Genomic DNA, 24,909 nt, shown 5'->3' with positions numbered 1-24,909 from the left:
TCAAAAAAGTACTGAATAAAGATATTTACTACCACTATGCTGCACAGACAGACATTTATGAAAATTGATTTGAAGTGTTTTTAGAAACATTCATGGCTCACCTCCAAAGGCAATGCCATTAGTCAACTAAGAGGCAAGTCAGTAGTCATTTAAACCCTAACTGTAGCCTTGATTCTTGTAAAAGAGTGAGCAACCTTGCAGCCTATCAAATAAAAAGGTGTTTGTACAGTACACATCCTGAACTCAAGTATTCAAAAGTGTGCTTAGGTATTAAAATAAAGAAATAAAAGGCTCAGTGAAATAAAATATGTGCCCATCATTTGGACAACCAGGGAAAATAGACACACGTAGCTGGAAGAACGACGCGCAACACCCGCTGATGGAGGCTGATAACGTCGCAACCCACATTGCGCGGTTTTGCTGATACCGTGCTGCAGGATTTTCGACACAAACCTTGCTGGGCGTGGAAAATGATGCAACGCCTGCTCGGACCTGGATCGAGGCATCACTCCCCTGCGGGGAGGAAAAAGGATGCACGCCAACCCGACCAGAGAAGGAGAAATGACGCAGGGTCTCGCTTGCAGGTGGGAAATCGACGCACTGCTTACCTTTTTCAACGCACACTCAATAACCTGCATGTTATTTTTACGCTACCCAGGTACTTTTCAATGCTAACAGTGTTTTTACTATTTTCTCAAGGATTTAAGACTCATTTGCTTTTAAAGTTAATAACTTGACTTGTGTATGTTGGATTTTTGTCATTTTCGTCTTGTTTTGTTTAGATAAATATTTTCTATTTTTCTAAACCTGTGTTGTGTCATTTTGCAGTGTTTTCATTGAGTTACTGTGTGTGTTGGTACAAATACTTTACACCTAGATCTCTGAACTTAAGCCTGCCTGCTTGTGCAAGCTACCAAGGGGCTGAGCAGGGGTTAACTGAGGGTGATTCTCCTTTACCCTGACTAGAGTGAGGGTCTTTGCTTGGACAGGGGGTAACATGACTGCCAACCAAAGACCCCATTTCTAACACACCATATTTCCTATAGGCTATAATTTGTCTGACTGGACAGGGAAGGAAAGTGAGATGGGGGTCTTGTGGTAATTTGCCGTGAGCACCTACATAGTACATATCTACATACACTCAGAAAAAATCTAGGCCAGGCCAAATTAGTGCGGGTTTGGAATAAAATCATTTTGGAAAGATATGATTAATATTTTAGACCCCTCCCAACTACTGTTGATGGGCGACTCCAATGTGGCTGCTGCGGGCTACAAGGAATGGATTAATCTAGTGGTCAATAACTTGGCTCTAGCCAAATCTATCAAAAGCTTCAGAACTCATACAATTGCTCCCTGGTATTCCCCCAAACTTAGGGAATTGAAAAGGAATGTTGGAAAGCAGGAGAGAGTCTGGAAGATTAACTACTCCATTTCCGAGAAGGCAAAATATAAACAACAAATTCAGGTTTATAAAAACAAGAATAAGGGAGGAAAATCTACCTTCTACACAGAAAGGATCAATAAGGCAAAGAGCTCAAGTTGAAAACTATTTAAAATGGTTCAAGAACTGGCCTGTCCATCCTCTGGCAATATGTTGGTACCTAGCAAAGCTTTCTGCAACAACTTGGCAGAATCTAAAAAAAATAAAGTTAATACCATCTATATGGATTTTAACATTGTTACAAATACTTGTACCCCTCGTGATGTAAATGAGTAAGAGGACCTTAATCATCCTAAGCTCCTTAGTTTCCTTCTCTCTCCACTGAGAGAGTACTACACCTGGTCAAGCAAACCAAATCAGGTGCCTCATCTGACCCCTAACCCCCCCAAAAAATTATCCACAAGATTGTAAGTACTGTGTTCCTCAATCTCATTACACAGTTAAACCACATTATCAACACGAGCTCCTTCCCAACTGAGTGGAAAAAAGCTTCCATCTTGCCTGTGCTTTAAAAAACCCACATTGGATCCTCAAGATGAAAAGAACTACCACCCCATTTCACGTCTTCCATTCCCTGAAAATATCTTGGAAACGCACATCAACATCACCATATCCGAATTCCTTAACCACAATGAGATTTTGGATGGAGCCCATTTCAGTGTCAGAAAGGCGCACATTACCAAATTGGAACTCATAGTGGCCACAGAAGAAATTAAGGACATCATGGATAATGGAGGCAAAGCTGCGGTGGTCCTATTGGAAGATCTGCAGCCTTTGACACTGTGAGCCATTTGGTCCTGATATAAAGGATAATATAGATAGTAATCATCGGGACAGCCCATGATCTCTTGCACTCCTTCCTTGCAGATAGAGAGCAAACAGTCATGCTAGAAGATTTTGTCCCCACTCCCTTGTCCTTGTCGTGTACCACAATGATCGGCCTTTAGTCCCACCCTATTCAATATCTATGTAATTCATTAGATCTTTCAGCTTTTTAACCATCGCTTACGCTGATGACACACAAGTTGTGGTGTCCATCACGAGAAACAGTGAGGAGGTGGCACAACGGTTCAACAACTGTATGTTAGCAGTGGTTAGCTTAATAAGCAAATACTATCTTAAGCTGAATACCTCATTCTGGAGTGATACTTGCTGGGCACAGATGCTGGAACCCCTCCCAACCCCTGTTCCTAAAGTGAGAAATCTTGGAATAATTTTTTATTCAAAACAAATAAACTCACATCTACCTTTTTTTACCCACTAAAAACCCTCAGGAAAATCCTGCTATTTTTTGCAAAATACTCACAAATGACCAGAGTAATTTCTCTGGTCTTATCAAGACTGGACTACTGTAATGCCCTGTATTTTGGCATGCAGCAGGGCTCTTTCAAGAAACTGCAAGAGTTCACCTATTAGGTTAATTAAAAACATCAAAAACATTTGCCCCAGTCTAAAAGGCACTGGAGGAGCTGCACTGGCTCCATATAAAAAAAGAGCTGCATTTAAGGCACTGGGCACAGCACACAGAGCAATCCATGGTTCCGGGCCAGAATACCTTATAAACCATTTTTTTTGTTATATCCTGGGAAGATGCCTCAGAGGTCTCCAGTAATGTCAGGATACAAAAAATTAACACAGCCTTGTGTGGTGGCAAAGATTTTATACATTCAACCTGCAAACTCTGGAACCTTCTCCCCAGGTACCTAAGAAACCAGTTGAACATGCAGATATATCGGAAACAGTTCCAAACATGGCTATTCACATTCTCTATGTAGATACAAATACTTTCTAAATGCAGTTGGTCCTCCTTGGTAAGGACGCTATATCCAAGATGCCTTAAGGTATATGCCACACTCTATAAAAATAAATATCAAATTTATTACATTACATAACTCCTAGAATAGGTCTTGGATAACCCTCAGGCCAAGGGGCAGAGTGCACTGTATTTAAAAGTTGGGCATGTACTTTTAAGTTTTACATGTCCTGATAGTGAAAAACTCTCAATTTTTTTCACTACTGCAAGGCCAAGCTCTCCCATAGGATAACATTGGAGTTACACTATTACTAATCTGCAATTTCCAAGCAGGAAGAAGTAACAGTTCATGCTTGGTGCCTTTGGGATTGTAATGAAAAATCCTAACTTGTGGCGAGGAAGGGGTTTAAATTAAAATTGTGAAAATGCCACTTCTAAAAAGTTGACATTTTCCTACCTTAGCCATTTAGTGCTGCAGCCTATCTCTGGGTCACATGACTGGATGGAGCTGACAGTTGGGCTTTGTGTAGTCCTTCTAAACAGCCAAACACAATACAGAGCTTTGGGTGTGCCACGATGGGCAATCACTGGCAGGATGGGAAGGTGGAGCTGGACACATTCCTACTCACACTTAAATTGGCTGTGTCTTACCGCCACACAAAGAGCTGCTTACAAATTGTATTAGTATGGACTCAGGACAGGGAAGGCATGATGCTCGGGGACTTCAAGGAGAAACCTCTAAAAGCTTCTCCCCCCATTTCAAAGGCACAACTGGGTATGAATATTGCACCTCAGACACCAATTCTGCTGGGCCTCTGCTCTGAACGAACTGCTGCCCTGCTCGGCTGCCCTGCTGCCTGCTGCCCTCTTGCCTCAGTAAGGACTGAATCTACATCTGCTGAGCTCAGAGACCACAGAGTGACTCCAAGGACTAGTTGGCTGACCTCCTGACTTGAGCCTCAGGGACAGAAGTCTCGAACAACCTCGGACCCGGCACCTGGACGTTGCCATCTGTGAGTTTACCCTGTCAATTGGTGCCACCCCAGTCCTGGACCCTTGGAAGTGATCTGCAAGCTTCTGTGGATCCAGCCAAATCTACACATCTCGTCTGCTGTGCGGCGCAATCAAGAGCAGAACTGAAGCCTCGCCAGTGCTGCATTGATCGGTTCCATCACAAAGACTCGCATTGCACTGCATCACAGCCTGTCACCTCATCAGAACCACCACTGTGTGACGCATCCTTGGTGCAGACCCTCACATCTCTTATTGATGGCATCTTTGACGACAATGCTGGACTCCCTATTGCAGCTTCCCAGCTCCTCGGAATCAACATATCACCCCACTGCGCAATGCATCATCGACAACAGTCTGTGCATCACAAGTCTTCATTGATGGGATCCTCAGTGATGATGCAGGACCTCGCATTGCAGCCTCACCACTCCTCAGAACAGATACATTACTTCGGCCGCACATCTTCAACATGGACATTTGCAATGCTCTGCTAACCAGGATTAAAGGTACTTTGTTCAGTGGGCCTTTACTGGACTCCTGTAGCCAGCCTGCGCTCCATCACAGTCTGGTCCGACGCAGCCAGTTATCCAAAGTTGGCCCTTTGTGTTTATGAAACTATTTTGACTGAAATATTTAAAATTGCATAGCTCTGGTTCTACTGATTGGATTTTTGTCATTTCAGTCTTAGTTATTAGAAATAACTCTACTCTTTTAACTTGGTGTGGGGTCCTTTTTGTAGGGTGTTTCTCACTTTATTAACGTTTGAAGCGTTGCACAAATACTTAACACATTGCCTCTAAGGTAGGCCTGACTTGTCTGTGCCAAGTTACCAGAGGGTACAACACAAGTTAATTTGGGCTTTGCTTGTACCTTACTCTGACCAGGATTGTGGTTTCTGCTTGACCAGAGCTTCCAACCCATTTTCTCACAATTATTATAAGGTGAGAACATCACTATGATTATAGAGCTTGTCTGAATCATTCAAGTATTAACAACCAGTTCTGCAACTGTGAAGCTTGAGATCCTATCACAGTTAGCGCAATACTGTAAGCTACACATTGTACCACAAGGGGAAGACTGGCTCATTGCTCTCCTTGCTGGCCCAAAACTTCTTCAAAAACAGCAGCACCATTAACAAAGTTATCATGACCAGCCCCCAACTAATCGTACAGATAAGCTCACTATCTCTGATGGTTCACGGCATACCTAGAGCAGGACACAATCAGACTGCAGACTAAAGGCCTGATTTATATATCGGCGAATGGGATACTCTATCACAATCATGATGGATATTCCATCACTATTTTACAATGCAATATGATATAATGAACTTGTAATACAGCAAACAGGATATCTTTCACATTTGTGATGGAATATCCAATCCTTTCAGAAAATAAATCAGGCCCTAAGTGCCTGATTTGGAGTTTGGAAGACGGGTAGCCTGCCACAAACAGAACAGAAATCCCCTCCACTTAATTACAACTATATTGGGATATAATGCACTTGTAATAATTTCTCTCCCATTTCTGACAGCGTACCTGTCCACGGACCTCTAAATCAGTGTCACATTGGCTCCCATTGTACCAATGAGGCTGCTGGATTTGAGCAGCAGCATCACCTGAATTGTGGGGGACTGAGTCCAATCACACACCATATGACAACTGTTGGCCTAATCTGTTTCCAGCCAGCTAGGAGCACCTAATCTCTGCCTAAGAGCAGGGATGATTTGTGGCAACCAGGCGCATGACTTCTCAGGGAAATTGTGGTGGTTCAGATCTCATCTTTTCTCTCAGTTACTTTCACCTCACACATGTAAAGACAAACAGATGCTGGGAATGGTTCAATAATATTACTGAATCAGCTGCGTCTTTGATAAAATAATATGAAATGCAATAATTGGGATGATGAAACATACTCGAAGCAAAATGGTGACAAGGAAAGTAAAACACAAGAAAAGTCTCACCATACTGTCACTATGTAAGATGTGTGATTCCTACCTACAATACTAGTAGTTTTTATTAGAGCACAGCATGATAAGCCCTAATCTGATCTTTAGGTCCCCCCACCCTCCCCAGGAAGACAGCAACCCCCATACCTGAGCATGACAGTGGAGAAGTATGTTGTCTATAGAGACACCATCCCCATATAGGCCAGGGAAACGGCAGTATCAGCAAGCAGCTGTAATGAAATCAGACAGCATGCAGTTGTGGTGATCTCGCTGGAACCTTCTTCCAAAGTGCATGGCACAGGGAAATGTTTTTATAACAAAACAACTGATATTCTGAGAAAGTGTTCCCACGTAAAAATACATATGTTTCTGTGAAATGTTAGAGATGCAGTGTCCCACTTGTACCAACAATTCTATCTCATTGCAGCCGTAGAAAAAGCACAAAGTGAAAGAATGTTGTGCTAAGAAATTTAAATGCTCCTAGGCGAAAGGACAGCAAGATAGAGGAAAACAAATCATCACCACAAATGTTGCAGTTTCTAAAAGAATACAATAAAACAATACTAGGCTAAAGGGCACAGGCACTAGGCCTAGTTGCTAAAATAACATGTCCAGAAGCATCACTAAAATGGCTCCACAATATCAGGACCTAAGAAATTTAACGAAAGCCAAAAACAAGACAGCAGGCCTTTTCAATCTATACACTTAGGATCTGAAACAATATCCCTGTATCTATTAGCACTGTCCAAACTCTGCTCCAATTTAGAAAATATTGACGAATCACCTTTTTGAAGACCACTATTTCACAGTGCATTAGTAGACTTCAACTATCCATGCTGCTCTATCAGTGGGCTTCCAAAGATTCTAAGGCTCAATAGTGGGGGTTATCCTCGGGCCATGAATATTTCAACAGGGTAGGGTCTACTGAGGCTTTCCAATAAATGAAGGTTCACACTGATGTTGATCACAGCTATCCTACTTTGTCACAGTGTGTAATCTTCTACAAATCCAAGATATTTAAACTGCCACTTTTGGAAGTCATTAAAAACTGACTCTATAGCAGTATTAGTGCTACACAAAAATAAACAGGCACGCACCCTGGGGTCACTACTGAGCCTCAATTCCGGCACAATGAGAAGTCACAAAAACAAATGGTAATCTATTATCTTCGTAGGCAGAGTCATACCTGTCCTGATATTGTTGGAGGTCAAACGATGCCTTCACATATCTGCATGATTAGTTGACACAGAAAGACATGTGGTTCAATTTTTTATGTATTTAAAAGGGCATATTACATGCAGAGTACCAAATACGGGAGCTGATTTATCTTTTGGTGGATGGAGTAATCCCTGTTGGTCTGTTGGTGGACTTCATGGTCACCAGGCTGAGACTACTCCGCTAGCCAAATGCTTTCCACTTGATCTTATCTGCTCACTTTCATCAAGGAAAGCACAATTCCCTCCACAACATCCCACTTATGCTATTTATACGATTTATGTAGAGTTTCCATCAGCCCTGAACAGATGGGCTCAATGTTACAGGGAAATTTCACAAAAGGAAATGCGCAGTATAGTATTGACTCCATTGCTCTCTTATTCAATGTACTGAACACAATGCAGAGTGAGGGTGACACCTCTCCCTGTGCCCCATATGCATAGAAAACTAATGTTTAGCAGCAGTGCATGGGGCATAACAAGATCTTGGTGCAGTGCTTACATTGTCAAAGAATAGACGCCAGTGGCTCTGAACCTCACACCGGAACCGGCATGCTAAATACCAAAGCTGCATTGTCTGGAACACACCTCATGTCTCTTTAGTTGACCACCAGATACACACTGCCCCTTTATTTCACTTTTTCAGGTTCCTACTTTCTCCCTTTCTGATGATTTTTCTGTAATTCTCTTTTCCTTCCCTTTGTGCGTTTTTCCATCTTTTGCGCTCTGGCAATGTCCAATCAGGAAAAATAAGTATTAGTCCCCAAAAATGTATGTCGGTGCTCTAATTAAGCACTGTATTGGTGAATGTCATGAAGCTCCAGTTCTGAGTTGGCAACTGCAGCAGAACAAGAACCAGCGTAATGGTCATGACAGGCAAACATTGATGTTAGCAGAGCTCATATGGACCGCAGAGCCATAGTGTGTTTCAAATGCAGGAGTCTACGGAGACTTGGAGAGGTAGAAGGCGCAACCATGCCAGGAAGCTCTTGGCTTGAGAAGTGGGTGTGAAGGCAAATGGCCACTGACAGCAAAAGTTGCATTGACAATAGAGCATAGTTTATAATTCCCCATCACTAATGTAAAGTTAGTAACACAATATAACTATCCACAAAATGCTGTGATGCTGTGAGCTTGACGGACAGCCCATCCAAAAACTCTAATGCATAAAAAACACCGAAGTCAATGACTGAGAAGGTCTAACCAAAGGTTCACTCTCTCTCAATACGTCTTTATATATATATATATATATATATATATATATATATATATATGTTATTTTCTGCTTCCAGGGACCTCTAACTGGAATCCAAAAGATTTTTTCATTTATTGACAAAGTGCTCAGTGCATGTAAAAAATAATGGCAAGGTTTATTTTATCATCCTTTTATCACTTTGATATTCTCTCTGAAAAATCTAAGACTGGGGTTACTTCTGGGTTATAGCAATAACGCTAATCTATTTATTCACTTTACTTAGTTGACATCAAGGGAATGTTAGGGATTGAAGGGATAACATAAACTTGTCTCTATGTTGTTTCTTATCCATAAATCAAAGTGCAGATGCATAATTGAACTACCAAACCTGTTAATTCTCTCTTTTACACTGACTCCATCAGTACATTGTTGGCTATTAATTCATAAAAAGCAATGTATTTATTTCACCATCTATTCAAAATACTATAATTACACTGTAAGAGTTGTTGTAATTCTGGATATCTTTCTGTTAATCTATTATAATGATCAGCTATATGCAGGTACCAACTATTAAAGCATAATGACTGTTAGGTAAGGCACATTGTAGGTTATTATGTCTATAAGATTTGTAAGGTAAAGTCCCTCATTAAATTTCAAGTGCGTTATTATATTGAAATTATAGAAAATGTGTTATATAAAATGTAGCACTTCAGTAGCCCACACCATGCGAAGATCGTTTTAGCACACTCTCTACAGGTAAGGTAGTATTTTATTGTTTAGTTACTTAAAACCATAACAAAAGTGAAAAAAGAAATAAAAACTTTTAAAATGCATTCGTGATATTACTAAATCATCATTTTGCGCATCTCCAATTGTTTGGATATGTGCTCCATATGAACTTGTTTTAAAACATAGTGGAACAATTGCTGCTTAAAACTTTGCTAGCTCCATTGTGGAAGGAGAGTCGCTTGATACTGATAGAGACCAATGTGAAGCGGTGAGCTGAGAACTATCCTCTTGTGAGTCTCAGGGAGGGTGGTGCTGATTTATTAAATGTTGCTCTTGAGTCACCAGCGATAGAAATTACACTAAGCACAATACAGCTGCAGGTCCCCAGGCGCAAAGCACGCCAGCACCGCTTGTGTCCGTATGCCTTTTTCGTTGAGTTTGTTCTTTAGTAAGGCTTTTAGTTCTAGTGCAAGATGGGTGCATGAGCAGAGGACATGTAAGACATCCTCCGTGTCCTCCCCACACAGACGGCAGTTAGAGTTGGTTACATCCCTCAACCAAAGGGCTGCATTTAAAGCAAGTGGTAAGAGGCCAAGACAATACTTTAAACATTGCTCCTTTGTTCATCTCGAGAAACCCTGGCCTAGATATGACTGTGGTGCCAGAGATGTGTAGGTGTGCAAAGTCATCCATGCATGAGAACTCAGTGAGAAAGCTGCTTTGTCCTCCAGTTGTGACTGAAACCTAATTGATTTCCCAACTGCTTTCTTAAAGGCGCTGTGTGGGATTGAGATCCTCCAGAGGCCAGTGAGCCCGGTCGTCTTAAGTGAATCGTCGAGGTGGGTTCTGAACAGGGAGATCCTCCAGAGGTCGGTGAGCCCGGTCGTCTTAAGTGAATCGTCGAGGTGGGTTCTGAACGGGGAGGTTTTCTTATGTTCGAGCGCTTGCCACATATAGTAAGAGAGTCCGGAGTAGCACGTGGGCTTTGCTCCAGAAATGTATATATGCGCCACGCCGTGCCAGAGATTGATCCAGTAGGCCAAAGTGCAGTCTCAGTTGGGCGGGAGAGTAAAATCTGGGGATGCTGAAGATCATCCGATAAACTTTGCTCACTGCGTGGTTTAAGATGTCTATATCCCTGCCTCTTTGTACTTCTCTCCCGTATGTTATTGTGAGCAGGAGCTTGGCTTTTAGTACTTTTAGAAGAGGGTGTATGTAGGACCATTCAGATGAACTGTTAGTCTTTTTAAGGATAGCACTATAGCTAGGCTTTTCCCCATTATGCATTTTCTCTGATGCATGAAGTTCCCTAATTTGTCAATAACAACTCCAAGATATTTATACTTCTCTGTTTGAGCAAGTCGTGTCTTACCCCAAAACCACACTCTTGAAGGTGCCTTAGATCTGATTGACAATGTGTGTGTTTTTTCAAAGTTTGCTGTCAAGATGTTGGTGGCTGAGTAAAGTTGAGTAGCGTTTAATAGTCTCTGAAGGCCTATTTCCGTATGACTGATCAATACGAGGTCATCCGTGTACATAAGGCACGGTAGTTCCAGGTCCCTGATTTTTGGGGGGTGCGAGTTTGTGAGGGTGAGTGAGCCTGCTAAGTCTGCTAAGTATAGATTGAACAGTGTGGGGCCAAAACACTACCCTGTTTTAAGCCTTTCGTAGTGGGGATCCACCTTGAAAGATGAGTGCCTGTGCCCAATTTTATCTGGATCCATGTGTCCGAATGGAGGGCTATTATCAGGAGTAGGAGTGGATATGGAAGCCCCTATGTTTCAAGCTTCTTCCAGTACAAATTCCTATCCATGTGGTCAAATGTGGCCTTGAAGTCAACAAAACATAGATGGAGCTGACGTTTCAGTGTTATAGCTTTGTCAATTAAGAGGGGAATGGCCATGATGTTCGTAATGGTTCCAGTCTGTTTAGAAAATCCTGTTTGGATCTTGGGGATCTGTCCCCGGTTTCGAAAATGGGGGAGATTATGGACCCCTTCCAGGACTGTGGAATGGTTCCTGTCAAACCTATTTCCAGGTAGAGCGGTTCGAAAATCTTTTCCTAGAAGGGTCTGTTACGCTTAAAAACTGCGAGTGGAAGTCCATTCAGGCCCTTGGCTATCTGATTTTTTATTGTAACCGAGTCAGTGAGTAGTGTAAGCTTGGAATTTAGTGACCGCCTGTGTGAGAGGAAAATTCCTGGAGAAGTCATGCTTTGTGTGTCCATGCCGAGTGATGTCTGGCCATTGAAGTAAACTCCAAGATGTTGGGCCCAAACAGCTTCTGATATATGTGATGTAATGTCGCCATGGCACAGGCATGTAAGGTTGCATACTGTGCGCCAGAAGCGTGTGCTGTTGTTGCTCCTTGCGTCCGAGAGTAGCCTGGCCCACAAGTCTTCACTGCGATTCCTACTGATTGCCCATTTTAGCTTGTTCAATGACTGTGGTGCCTTAAGGTTGCCAGCAGGTCTGGATTGCCATGGCTGCCATGGAGACACCTTATACTGGAGTTAATTTTCCTCTTTGCGTCTCGTAGTGCTGACCTGTGGGCTTGTGTCAGGTGAGTTGATGCTGAGGGAGGTGGCAGTCACCTGTTAGTGATTGGCTCCGCCAAAATTCTACTTAGCCTGATTGTTAGTTTCACTATCATTGTTTGTTTCTAATTCAAGCGCCAGATTCATTGCTGCTTCGGTGACAAGTTCTATGTTTGATTGCCGACATTTGACCCGTTTGCAGTTTGTGGTGAAGGTGGTAATATTTGCAATACTTGTTTTCTCCATTTTAGTTATCCCCAGGATGATGGCTAATTTCTGTGGACAGTGGTCGCTCTCACTCCTGTTGCCTAGATGGTAGGAAGCTACTTCTTTGAACAGTGGAAGAGTGACAAACATGCAGTCAATTGTGGTAGAGGCTGTGGTAGAAGAATTTGATGCTGCTAGAGGCGAGTCCTCAATAAATCTACCATTGAGGCCTCTTAGCTGTAACAATTCTAGGCCATTGAGCAATGACCTGCTGGGCTTTGTGGGATGGCCATGTTTGCTGGCCCCCTGTGTAGGAAGATCCCAGGCGCTAGAGGGGGCAATTGTGGTTTCATCTGTGGAGGATCCTAGTAGATGCAAATTAAAGTCACCTGAGACAATGATATCAGCGGTATCTGCTATGCCACCACTGCTTATGTAATTCTCGACTACTACCACTAGATTGTTAGCATCACTGGATTTAAGTTTGGGGTGGAGGTAGGTGTTTACAAGGTCTATCTCTAGTGTGGGCACACGCGTCGTGGTGGCATTTGTCACAATATTGATAAAGGAGCAGGCGGAGAGCAAAGGGGTGACTCTGACTGATAGTGCTAAAGAGACGTAAGTGGCCAGGACACCTTGAAGGTGACCATACTTTATCTTCCTGATTGCAGCCGTGAAGAAGCACATATAGCCCTGCAAGTGGAATGGTTCATCCAGCCAAGTCTCCAGCATTATTATAATGTCAAAAGTGCTGATGTATTGGATGAAATCATGGTACAAAGCTTTGGAAAGGAGCCCATTTATATTCCAAGAACATAGGCAGAGGATCTCCTTTGATGATATGGGGCCCCGCTTTTTGTCTGAGGTTTGTCACCCTGTCCTATTGCGGTTGTTAATTGTTTTTGAAAAACACCTTAAGTCATTGTTATTTAAAGAGAAATTGGCTGAGGTGAAGAGCTTTTGGGGCCGAGATTTTCCCCTGGTAGTAGTAGAGGAATGTGATGTCACAGGAGAGCAGCCCCAGGCGCTCCTAAGTATGGAGCATGTTTCAATGCTCTGAGGGACTGATTTGAAGGCGGAACTTGGTGTTAGGAAAGGGGTCGGTAGTCAACCTCACAGTGCATGCTAATACTGATGCCCCAGCATTCAAAGGTTGCGCTTTCTCCTAGGATTGTTTGGGCGATTAGTCTTGTCTTCCATGTGGCCTCAGTAGCTTCAAGGGCAATGGCGTTGGTTGGGTGGAGAAATTCTACTGCTAAGAGATCAGCTGTGCTCAGGTCGCTTGAAGAGGGAATGTGTGATAGAAGCCGGAGAATGTTCCCCCTATTCAAGATATTGCTGGTTCCCCTAGATTTGTAATGAGGATGAAAAATTAATATATTGGTGGTTAAGGGGTCTGGTCGAGTTCTGAACTTCTGCAGTGAATGCAGAGGGTTCCCTGAAGGGGAACCCCCTCCCTGATTCCAGCAGTTTTTGGACCTGTTGGTTGTACAATTCCCCACTTGAACATAATGTGTGGGGCTAGGAGGTATAATAATTGCTCCCTGTTCCTATGGAGGAGGGACCATTAACTGGGAAAGGGAGGAAGTGGAGGAAGTTGCTTGTGTAGGTTGACTATAACTTCCGGAAGTTAAAGCCACAGCGGTACACAGGAGCTGCTGTGATTGCAATGCCCCGGCATTGCCCGCCCCCTCTGGTGGCCAGGGGATGTCATTTGTGGTTGCGTTCCTCTGCTTGATAGCCAAATTTCGGTCCTCAGAGATTGTTGCTGGAACAGGTGACCCGGGAGACATGGCTTCATTGGAGGCCCAAATGGACGGTATTGTCAGTTTGGGGTCTGTTGCGAGAGTCTCTCCGTTCCCTGCAAGTCCCTTCTTGCGGCCTTTCTTCCACTGAGTATGTCTCTGCCTGGCATTAGGTTTCACCATGACGTTGCCGTCCACAGGACTACCAGTTGGGAGCTGGTTCCTTAGAAGTTGGGGGGCAGTTGCTGTTGGAGTCAGGTTGAGAGGGGTTGCTGTTGCAGGAGACACCTGATTGGAACCATTTGTCCTGTCATAATTTCTTGTTCCCAGGCCGATGGTTGTAGTCTCGGGTGGAGCCAGGTGGATTTTTTTCTAAGACATGTGCGGAAGGGTCAGGTGTGGGGTACGAATGTGCATAATGACTGGAGGCTCCCACTTTTAGAGACGCACAGAGTTTGGTGAACATGGAAGGTAATGTGGATGGGTAGTCTAGAATTGGCCCACATGAGCAGCTTATGAAAGTGCTTGTGGGGTTTTCTTGTGGCTACATGAAGAGGGATTTGAGGTAACCTAGTTTCTCATCTGTTCCCGCTACGAATACTGCCAAGATGTCGAGCAAGTTAGCTGAACATCCATTTTGTCCGATTGATAATGAAGCGCTTCAACTAGAAGCTGATTGGTTTTGAGCAGGGAAGCCCAGGAGCCATCCGTATGCAGATTGTGGTAGTTTGTAACAAGATCCTGACAAGCTGTAGATGCAGTGCTTGTCTCTATGCTTACTCTAATCCTTACGCCATCATTGGGAGGCAGCTGACTGAAAGGTGGAATGTTTGTATCAATGGTCACTTTAGTCGTTGCGCAATCATCTGGAGAGCACTGACTGGGATCTAAAGTAAATCGAGTAGCAGAAGGGCAGTCTTGGGAGTATGCGACAAGCATGTCCTCCCACTCTTGCATGTTTAAAAAGAGTAGGGTTTCTTCGTCTGCCCCCATGCTGAGACCCTCTGTTTTCATATTTGCTGGAAGAGATAATGGGGAAGGGGACTGAGATCCTTCATGTGTTGTAGTTCCCTGACAAGCAATATCTGGAGCCGAAGTTGTGGCCAGAATGTCTGTGGGCAGCTGGCCCTACTTGTTGATGACGGCGAGCTAAGATGCTTTCAGTCCTTGGAGAGCTAGGTGGATTTGGTGGGTCACAGTCTGTTGAGGGGAAGCCGACCATGGGTTCTCTGAAGCCTGTCTGGGCTCCCCATATACCTCTGCTCTGAAGAATTTATGGGTTGCCCCATGGGCGACAAGGTTGTGCTGGTTGCGGGAGGCTGAGTAGGACTTAGGCTTTGTGTAACCCCCTGTTCTGGCAGGGTCATTTCGAGATGGAGAGCTTTCTGCTGTGTTTGTGAAGATTGATGGAATTAGTGGTGACTGTAACCCCTGTGTCTTTGCTATTGGAAATGAGGATAGATCTGCTGTTTTTTAGAAAGGAGAACTTGGTGTAAATTTGTGGTTGGCAGTTAGTGTTGCAACATTTTTTAAATTGTTCCAGGCTGTTTTGGGGTTCCAGACTGTGCCCAGCATGATGTCTAGAGATGAGCTGCTCCCCTTTCTGGTCTGGCTCTTACTCAATCTCAATAAGAGGTTGGGCATTCTGTGCCGTGTGATGGCTGTCTGGAGCTTGAGGTCTCCTCTTCCTTTTTCCCATTGCAGTTTTGTTTGAGGTGACTTTCTTGTTTTGTCTGACTGCATGGTCATGTATTCCCCTTCCTTCTCTTCCTTCCCTTCTTTTGACTCCTGCGAGCCCCGTGGGCTTGAGCTGGCGAGGTGTTAGTGGTAGTAGAAGTGGTGGCGCGTGTCAGAAGATTACCCATTAAATCAAACTTCCACAGGAGCAGATGCCTTTTTCCCAACTCCCTCCAACAGATGCATGCTCAGACCTTAACTGATTATCTGAACCCTTTATCCGCTAGGCGGAAAGGGGAATGGGAAAAGTAAAAGAGAGACCGCCTCCAGATCCAATTCCAGCCTGTGTTTCCCACTTGAAGATAGGATATTCAGTGTGTGTCTCTGAAAACCTACACCTTTCTTATTATTGGGATTTCTTTAAAGGAAGGACCTGCAGTCAGGTGATTAGAGCATAGATAAGTACAATCCTACTGGCCAGTCAACTGTTCAGCATTCACATTCACCCAATTCTATTGTTCTCCTAACCTGGATCTTTTGAGGGACTAGTCTCTCTCTAATAGAACAATGTAAACGTAATATCTTCTTTTCTCCAGGAGTAGGAGGATCCAAGGTTCTCTGGAGAACAGTTTACAAAGATACAAACTACGAATGTCTTTTACAGGAAACAAAAACTCCTTCTCAAGGTTCAGTTTTCTCAATCACAGTCTCTAGGAATTAGTCTCTAGGAATTAGTCTGAGCACTGAGGTTTGTCCCTACGACTGACAAGTCTGCAAAGGAAGAGTTCTTGAATTTATATATATACTGGCAAGTCTGGAAATCATTCAAAAGGATTCCTTATTGCAGTTGCTTGAAGTTCTGTTAAGCCCCAATTAACTCTCATCAGAAAGCCGATAACCAGTTGGAAGAAGGAAAAACATCAGCTTCTTCAAAAGTGAAAAAGTAGCATCTTCAAAAGGGAAAAAGTAGCTGCTTCAAAAGGGAAAAAGTAGCTGCTTCAAAAAGGGAAAAAGTAGCTGGTATGCACACCGTAATCAGAAAAATAATTAATTACTCAAAACTGGAGGAATTCTCTATGAAACAATTTGTTTTTGCTGAGAGAAGAACTTAATGCTGGCAATAGTTTTCCTGACAGCGCGGAGAAGTTGTTGGTCAGCTGTTAAATCTGTTACACAAAAACACACTGGATTTCACTGGGGCAGAGACAGGTGCAGATTGAAGAGTACCTGAAAAATCAATGCTAGAGCTACTACTGCTGCTGCTGGCTTGGCAAGTAAGGCTCACCAGCCATCCGGAAGCCGCACCCACCCTAAGTGGGCCACTTCCATGGATGCTGGTACAAACCCTTGTCGGTGGCTGAGTACAGTCACCGCGCTCACCTGTTGCCTGTGCACTGAAGCATAGATCTAGCTGCTCCAAGGATGGTCCCCTGAAGCTGAAGGCAGGTTGTGTTTGCTCAGGATTGCAGCTTCCAGGCCTGTAGGGGCCAGGAAGTCCAAATGCACTGGGCTAATGGGCCTGTTGAACTGCGGGAGTGCAAAGGGGGGGCAGGCGGTGGGGAGGGCAAGGCCGAGCGGACTCCTGCTCCACCACCTGTCCCAACCAGCTCTAACTCCCTCTGCCACCCTTTCAACTCTGCCTGCCCCTACTGCTCGTCGGCTCCACCAGGAGCCTGGCCGGAGTGGGGAGGCTTAGGTGTTCAGGAGCTCAGGGGCTTGAAGGAGCGAGGAGCGAGTAGCAAAGCAAGGGGGAGCAGAGACGGGGAGGAGCAAGGACAAAGGAGTAAGGGGAGCGGAAAGTCATACAGGAGGAACCGGAGGTACAGGGAGGGAGGCAGGTGACAGTTGCGGCAGCAGCATAGACGACAATCCAGGTGAGTGACTGTGGGCCCCACAGATGTGCCCCCCACCTGGACAATCCTGCCAGCCCTATGTCCACTGTCTTCTGACACCTCCCACAGCCACACGTCCCAGCTCGGCCCAGCCCGGCACCCTTCTGACCCCCTGCCACCGCACACACAAACCCTCACTGCTGCAACCTCCTCATGATGCCACGTGGCCACCCCTCAGCCCCCTTCACCTCACCTCACCACTCTCTCCTCTCCCTCCTCTTCCGCGGCCTCTCCTGTCCCCCTTAGCGAAGGGGGCCAGGACCGGGATAGGCGGGTGCCGGAAAGTGCTGAGCGCGGATGGCAGACTGCAGGCTGCGACCTCCTATGCTCCGCCCATTTCTGCTTGCTTCTGCTCTGCTCGCAGCTTCCGATTCCGGGTACACACTGTCTACAAATGAAAAGATGAAGGCCCTAATTTTGACTTCGGCTGTCTTTTTGCCAGACCGCCGAAGCCAAACCCGCCAGCAGATCACCAGTGCTGACGGTCTGCAGACCGCCATATCACAAGTGCTGGCAGCAGTCCACCATGTTACTGAAGGAAAGTCAGCAGCAGTCATGCTGGTGGTCGGCGGTGCAGAGGCGGGCGCATCGCAAGCACCGCCACGGCAGCAGAACTCCGTCCGCCATATAACGAGCGATAACACAGCTTCGCGGAGTCCTGCTGGCGTGGCGGTGCTGGCAGTGCCAGACCGCCAGGACCCATCCCCTCCTGGACGTCCTCCTCAACGGAGAAGGAAAGTGGGCATCCGAAAGGGGGGGAGGCTTCCTGTGTGTGTGGTTGCATGTGCACAGAGTGGGGAGTGTGCAATGTATGCGCGCATGGAGGGGTAGGGGTGTGAATGATTGATCAGTGGGGTGTCTGTATGTGAGTGCGTGGGTGCGAGTATGAGGAAGGGGTACTGTTAGTGTGTGAATGTGGAGGGGGTACTGTGAGTGCGTGAATGCAGAGGTGGTGGTGAATGATTGCGTGTATGTATTTGAATGTGAATGTTAGTGTGCATATATGTGTGCATGAATGGGGGGGTCTCCATGTCTGCAAGTGAGTGGGGGGTGTCTGTCTGGATGAATGTGAGTGAGTGGGGGTGTCTGAGTGCATGTATGCATTTGCTGAATGGTTATGTAGGTGAATGCATGCATGCATGAAGGGGTGTTGGGGTGTGTGTGTGAGTGTGTGGACGAGTGAGGGGATGTGTGCATGAGTGGAGACATGTGTGTATGTGTGTGCCAGCGACAGGAATGAAGATTCCTGTTGCTGGGTCCATGACCGCCAGGGTTTCCGTGGCGGGGTGACCGCCACGGAAAGCCTGGGGGTTTGCAATCTCGTAATTCGGACGGCAGGCTGAGGCCTGTCGCCGGGTTGGAGGTGCTCACTGCCGGCTGCAGCGGTGCGACCGCACCGGCAGGCCAGGCGGAGTTGTGGAGGCTTGGCATATGCCAAGCCTCACAACTCGTAATGTGGCAGTCCTTACTCCGGCTCTGCAGTGGTAGGACCACCCTGGCGAGGCTGGCTGTCTTACAACCGCCAGCCTCATAATGAGGGCCTATGTGATTTGTTCCCATAGATTTTTTAAGGAGACTGAGAATATTTTAGGTAAATTACCATATAAAAGTGCACATGTCTTACATTGAAACTCTTCATATTCTAAATATTTGTTTTGCAGAACTCATGACATGAGATCTTGTCAGAGACTGTTAATGATGCTTGTAGGTGAGACCAGTTAAAGTTAATTGTAGGCAAGAGCTAACAGAGTCTGAACAAGTCAGTAGTGGAAGGGAACATCTCATCCAAGCAGAACACTGTGACACCGAAATGCTCTTGGAAGAAACCACCATAAGAATATGGAGTCAAGACCGGACAATTTAGATAGACAACAAAGCCATACAATCATGAGCAAGAAGCTGATCCAAAGCCCTCTTAAAGTATATGTTATATGTTGGAAACAACACACCTGCCAACAGACAAGGTTTTCTGTAGCTGACAAGTACAAAGAGAGGGAGTGAAAGAAAGAGACAGATGAATAGAGGCAGTATGATGATAAGGGAGAGGAAGAGGGCAGGAAAAGAACAGAATTAAACAGGCTGCAGAAGAAATAGAGTAAGAGAGAGAAAGTTGGGATGTGTGTACAATGGTTGTATATTTCACAGAGAATTAATGCAGTTTAGGTATGTAGTCTTACCTAAATAAGTTTGTTGAAGATCAAATAAACTGGCTCCATCCACAAACAAATGGGGATCTTTGCATATTTCCTGAAAGAAATGATAACTAAATAAATTAGATCCATTAATATGAGACTCCAACAGAGAATACCACCCAGCCTAACAGTTACGCTTTCTGTAGAAAGTAATTGTGGGTTGCTTTAACATATAGTGAAATGCTATGAATTCTGAGACACTTGAAGCATATCAAAGGGAGTTGCTATATTGTTAGTTTAAAGGTTGTTGCAGAGTGCTTTCTGTTCGACTTGTATTGGTGCTTTCTGAATGAATATCAAATTTTTAAGAATATTGAGAATGAGAAAGAAAATGATGGCAGATTTTGTCTCAATTAAGGAATGTGGCTGGATTCAGTTGATTACTGCTTGTTCTCGGGTGCAACCAGTGCACACTACCCTTCCTTAGCTATGTGTGTACATTAATAAGGCATGGGTGCTTATATCTAATAGCACTCTAATCCTCCATATAGGTCAGCTTTAAAATTACCATATCACTTTATAATGCATGGCATTCTGTAATCCCTGTATAAATTTCAGTGATTAATTTCCTTATAATCAGCAACCTGTGACACACTCAGTTGCCCACTGTAAGAAAAGACGTCATGACTTGAATATCATGTTATTACAGTCGAGTTCTGATGTCACAATGCCTGCTGCCAAAGCCAGCAACCGAGGTGGAATGTGAGTCAGGTTGACCTAAAGTCCATAAAATGTGAATCAATTCCCGCTAGCCCCCAATTCCATCTCAGACAACACTTCTCAGGTTTTCTACAGATTCACTCTAATGTCTGATATAAACAATAATTACACTAATGTTGTCCACCTTTATTGTCTTTATGGTTCCTAGAATTGAGAAAGTGTCAAGTCATTCAGATAATGACCTATATTTAACATCTGATGTGACACCCAGTCGGGCACATCTTCTCTAATCATAATGTCAAGGGCATAAAAATAATATCCATGGATAAATCATCAAAAAAGGGTGTAGTCCAAATTGGCATCCAATTTTTGAAAGATTTGTCTAAAACACTTCTTCTGGCACCCTTAAACTGTATCCAATGTTTCTGAAATTATGTTAGAGTTTTTTATCCCTGATAATAATTCAGTATTTAAGGACTGCCACTCATCCCCTTAAGTAGATAGGAACCTCACCCGGGTCACAGACACCGATCGCAGATCCAGATGAGCACAGCACCAGATTCTATCTCAACAGAAGAAGGCTCCAGCAACACTTCCACGGGCTATGCAAAGCATTCCATTCTGTCTTCACAAACTGGTGCAAACATTGTGTTCTCACACAGATGCAATTTCCTAGCTTTTGGCTGTTTGCTAAAAATACCTGACAAGCTGTTACAAACAGACAACAAACCATGTTGTCCAGGTATGTGCACCACCTCCGAAACTAGGATTATGATGTATTTATCCACTAGAAATATCATAGGGTTTAGAGATAGCACAGTGAAGGGAAAGCACCATAAATTATGATGTTAAAGTTTTTTCCCGTTTTCACTGGTTTTGAAAGGCTGAGCTACTTTTTACTATCTTTTATGATGTTACCAATATAATATGCACTAGATCTCAGCATTTTAAAATAACTATTTTAAATAAGAATGTTGAAATACATATCCCATTTCTAGTAATCTTGAGTGTGTAAATCATTAATAAATAATTGCTTGGATTACCAGTGCTCCCTGGTAGTAACCCAAAAGTATTAACACCACCTCATTTGTATATTGGGTAGGGTTCTGCTGGACTACATTAACTTTTTTTTCACATTCAGCACTGGTGTATTGAACTAAGTTCACTCTTGTCACCTATCAGTGTGAAAACAAACGTTCTAGAGCTGAGCCAAAGACTCAGGGCCTCATTATCAGTTTAGCGGACGAAGGAGGCCGCCTGCCAAACTCTTTGGGTCAGAAGACCGCCACTCCGGTTTTCCGCCTGCTGACCCTATTATGAGTTTCCCGTTTCTGTCCCCTGGCCCAGCAGGAAACTCAACACAACAATGACGCTGGCTTGTAATCGAGCCGGCAGCAATGTTGCGGTGCGTCAGATGCGATAGCACCCGTTTCAGCTTTTCACTGCCTGCAATTCAGGCAGTGAAAAGCGCAACAGGGCTGTGTATGGGGGCCCCTGCATTGCCCATGCCAAGGGCATAGCCACCCATGGGGCCCCCGGCTCCCCATCTCTGCCAGCCTTTGCATGGTGGTGAAATGAAACCTCCATGCAAAAGCTGGCAGACATGGGGGTCGTAATCCCCAACGCAGCGGTGCCCTGGTGGATTAGGACTGCCGGCACCACCAGGTCATCGGCTGGCCTAAAAGTGGCAGTGCCGGCTGTCCGACTGTGCCACTTTCACCATGGTCGTAATGAGGAGGTCGGACCACCACTTTAGCGGAGGTCTGACCGCCACCACAAGTGTGGCGGTCTTAAGTCTGCCACACTCGTAACGAGGGCCTCCGTTTGTGCGAAATGTTAAGGAGCAGATGTTTGAAGCAATGAAAATGGAACATTCTTCTTTCTTCTGCTCTGTTTTTCTATCTTACAATGACAAGCAGAGAGAACATGTTTATTTTTTGCGCTCCCTAGTTAGAGAAAAGCTAGAATCTTTTTGTATGTTTCTATTATTTCCAAGCTACTGCAGCTTTTTTTTTTTTTTATAAACTGACTAGTATTGAACTTTTTATCATATTTATTTATAACGAATATCTAACTGGTCTTTGATGTGTTTAATTTTGCACTAGAGTTTTTATTTTAATTTTTCAGTATAGTGATATTATGGCTGCAACCCCAAACTTAAATGCCCTGAACTTCACCTGCCATGTTCAACAATGCAATCACTGATCTCCTCCCAATGCATTGATCATAGCCTCCAACATAGTGCCACAGATGCTGAAAATGTTCGATTTCAAATGTCCCTTTCACCTCAAATGAGACTGTTGAATGAGGTTGGATATGAGCGTTGCTCACTGGCATTTCTACACATGACAGAAAAAACATAAAACATATATGTCTAGAAAGAGTTCTATTTTTCACCTTTTACACAAATACAACCTCTGTCAACCTATGTCTGTGAGGTATAGTAATATTGTTGATTTTCTGTAACTTACGTTCACGTATCTGTTAGTTTCAACACCATAGCAATTGGAGGATTCCTCTGTGTGTAGTATTTAAAATGTTACTTTACAAAACCTTTAAGTTACCCCCAAGAAAACTGAGTTGCCCATTTTTTTTTATTTTTTATTTCACTTTAGTACTTAAAGACACAGACATAGACGCAGTGATAGTGGACCACTGTAATTGCAATATAGCACAGGATGGCTTTACAACTGCTTAACAAAGAAAAATATAGCAAGAGAATGACAGAAAGGGTGCAGTCGGTCCGCCGTGCATCCAAGAGGAACTAATGTAATCAGAAGAAAGACAAGTACAGCTGTAGACTCGGATATAGTCTATATAATAAAGCAGGGGGAGAATGGGGAAAGCGAAATTTAAGCATTCATTATTTCGTTCCATTAGCTAATATTTACTCTCATTCTCTTTATGTAGGCCTTAAGTTCTATTCCATTTATTTACAAAATATTTTCATAAAATCAACACAGACAAATAAACAAGGATCAGGTAAAAAAGTTGAAACTGTTGAGATTATAGCACGAGGAAATAGAAATGCATCAATTCCTCTGTCCATTACCTTTCCATCCACTGTTGTAAAGTATCTTTGATCAGTTTGATAAATTATTTTAAAGCTGCGTGAGAGACAGATTTAACAGAAATCATAGTGCATAGCCTTGTAGGAATATGTATTTAATTGGCATATAGCTGGTCCACTTTCAATACATTTTTTTAAATCAGTCAGCAAACCAAGATAATTAAGTAAAAAGCTTATGTAGAGCTAGACGGACAGCTCGCTATCCTGCCAGGTTGTTAGAGCCCATATCCTTCACCTCCCTAGTAGCAACCTACCCACCATATTCACCATATTTGGAGATCTCCACCAGTGTGGCCAAGATCTCTGCAGCCTTAGAGGAGCCACCAGCAACAGAGCTGCTCTGAAGGCACATTTGCTGAGCTGCCTCCATGTTTCATGAGACCAGCAAAGCTCTCTGATTTTCAATAACAAATTCTGAAAGTGGGAGTTTTTTCTGGAATATCATAAATACCCTATTGGAGCCACAGATGACCCTGAGGACCCCCCTGCCCCCCCCCCCCCCCAGAGCTATTTGCTGTGGCTTGGCTGCAGCTCTGCATACAGCCCCCAGAGCCCCCCACAGCCCCAGGGACCACCACCTCTATACTCATTGGAGGGGGCAACGTGTGACCCCCATGAGGATACTGTTATGTTCCAAGGTGTCCACTCCCACAACATAGCTGTTTGCTTTTGCTTGGTGGGAGCAGCCCACTCCCACCAAGCAAAAGCAAACAAACTGCAGTTTCTGAAAGCTTGGGCGGTTCCCCGTCCTTTTAAAGAAGCCCCACGGTGGGCCAAGTCCCGGGGCAGGTGAAAAATAAGGAAGGGAGTGCACAGAGCCCCCTTCCTGGGCTTGTCAAAGTCACCTACCCAGGGTGAAGATTTAGATGTGTTCGGGGGGCAACGTAATATGTTATGGAAGGGGCGCTGCCAACTTCCCCCACAGCCCCGGAGACTTCCACCTCGCCGAAGCAAATGTAATATGGTATGCAGGGTGCCCTGTGTTCCCCCCAGACCCTGGGATTGCCACCTCCCCTGGGCACATTTTGCAAAACAGACAGGGAGTCTGTTTCCGACGCCTGGGCCCGAGGACCACCACATCACTGGGGCTTTTTTAATTGGAGGGGGACCATGTGGCCCCACTTGAGGATCCACTGATGACCCTGGGGACCGCCACCCCCCCCAGGCCAGCTTCTATGTACCAAGTTGCCCACCCTCAGGACATAACTGGTTGCTCTGAATTGGCGGGAGGTTTGATAGCTCCCACCTACTTGGAGCAAACACTCCACTCGCAGTGAGGCAGAGCTGTCAAACAGCCCTCCCTCACTGCAAGATGAGGGTTCCTCTGTTTCCCTGCCTTGGAAGATGCAGACAGGGAAACAGAGGAAACAATGCTCTAAATCAGCTCCCTCTCTGTGACAGCAATACTGGCCCCCTCAGCATGTGGGGAGCTGGCTGGAACCACGGAGTCCTTCATGCTCCCCCAGTGTTTCCAAATATTGTGAATGGGTACCTTGGGAGGCACCCAGGTCACATGTCCTGGCCCGGGGGGTCCCTGGGGCTAAGATCAGCCTGGGGAAGAGAGCCGCGTGGTTCCCCTTCCCCCCAAAAAATCAATAATTAGGCCAGGCCCCGGGGGATGAGGTCCCTGGGGCTAAGAT

The 24,909-nt window shown here is 44.7% G+C and overlaps 1 protein-coding gene across 1 annotated transcript in view; it reads right to left on the bottom strand.

The window, feature by feature from the left end:
• The window catches only part of LOC138297008 (calpain-13-like), a 511,734-nt gene that overhangs the window by 449,183 nt on the left and 37,642 nt on the right, over positions 1-24,909 (bottom strand). Inside the window, exon 3 of the mRNA XM_069236526.1 lies at positions 19,525-19,594. Coding sequence (XP_069092627.1) covers positions 19,525-19,594 — 70 coding nt within the window. The remainder of the gene's footprint in view (positions 1-19,524; positions 19,595-24,909) is intronic.

Source organism: Pleurodeles waltl, chromosome 5, assembly GCF_031143425.1.
Source record: "Pleurodeles waltl isolate 20211129_DDA chromosome 5, aPleWal1.hap1.20221129, whole genome shotgun sequence".
In the NCBI taxonomy this organism is placed as follows: Eukaryota; Metazoa; Chordata; class Amphibia; order Caudata; family Salamandridae; genus Pleurodeles; species Pleurodeles waltl.
Note: the sequence above shows the minus strand (reverse complement) of the source record. Positions and strands in the feature narration are given on the sequence as shown.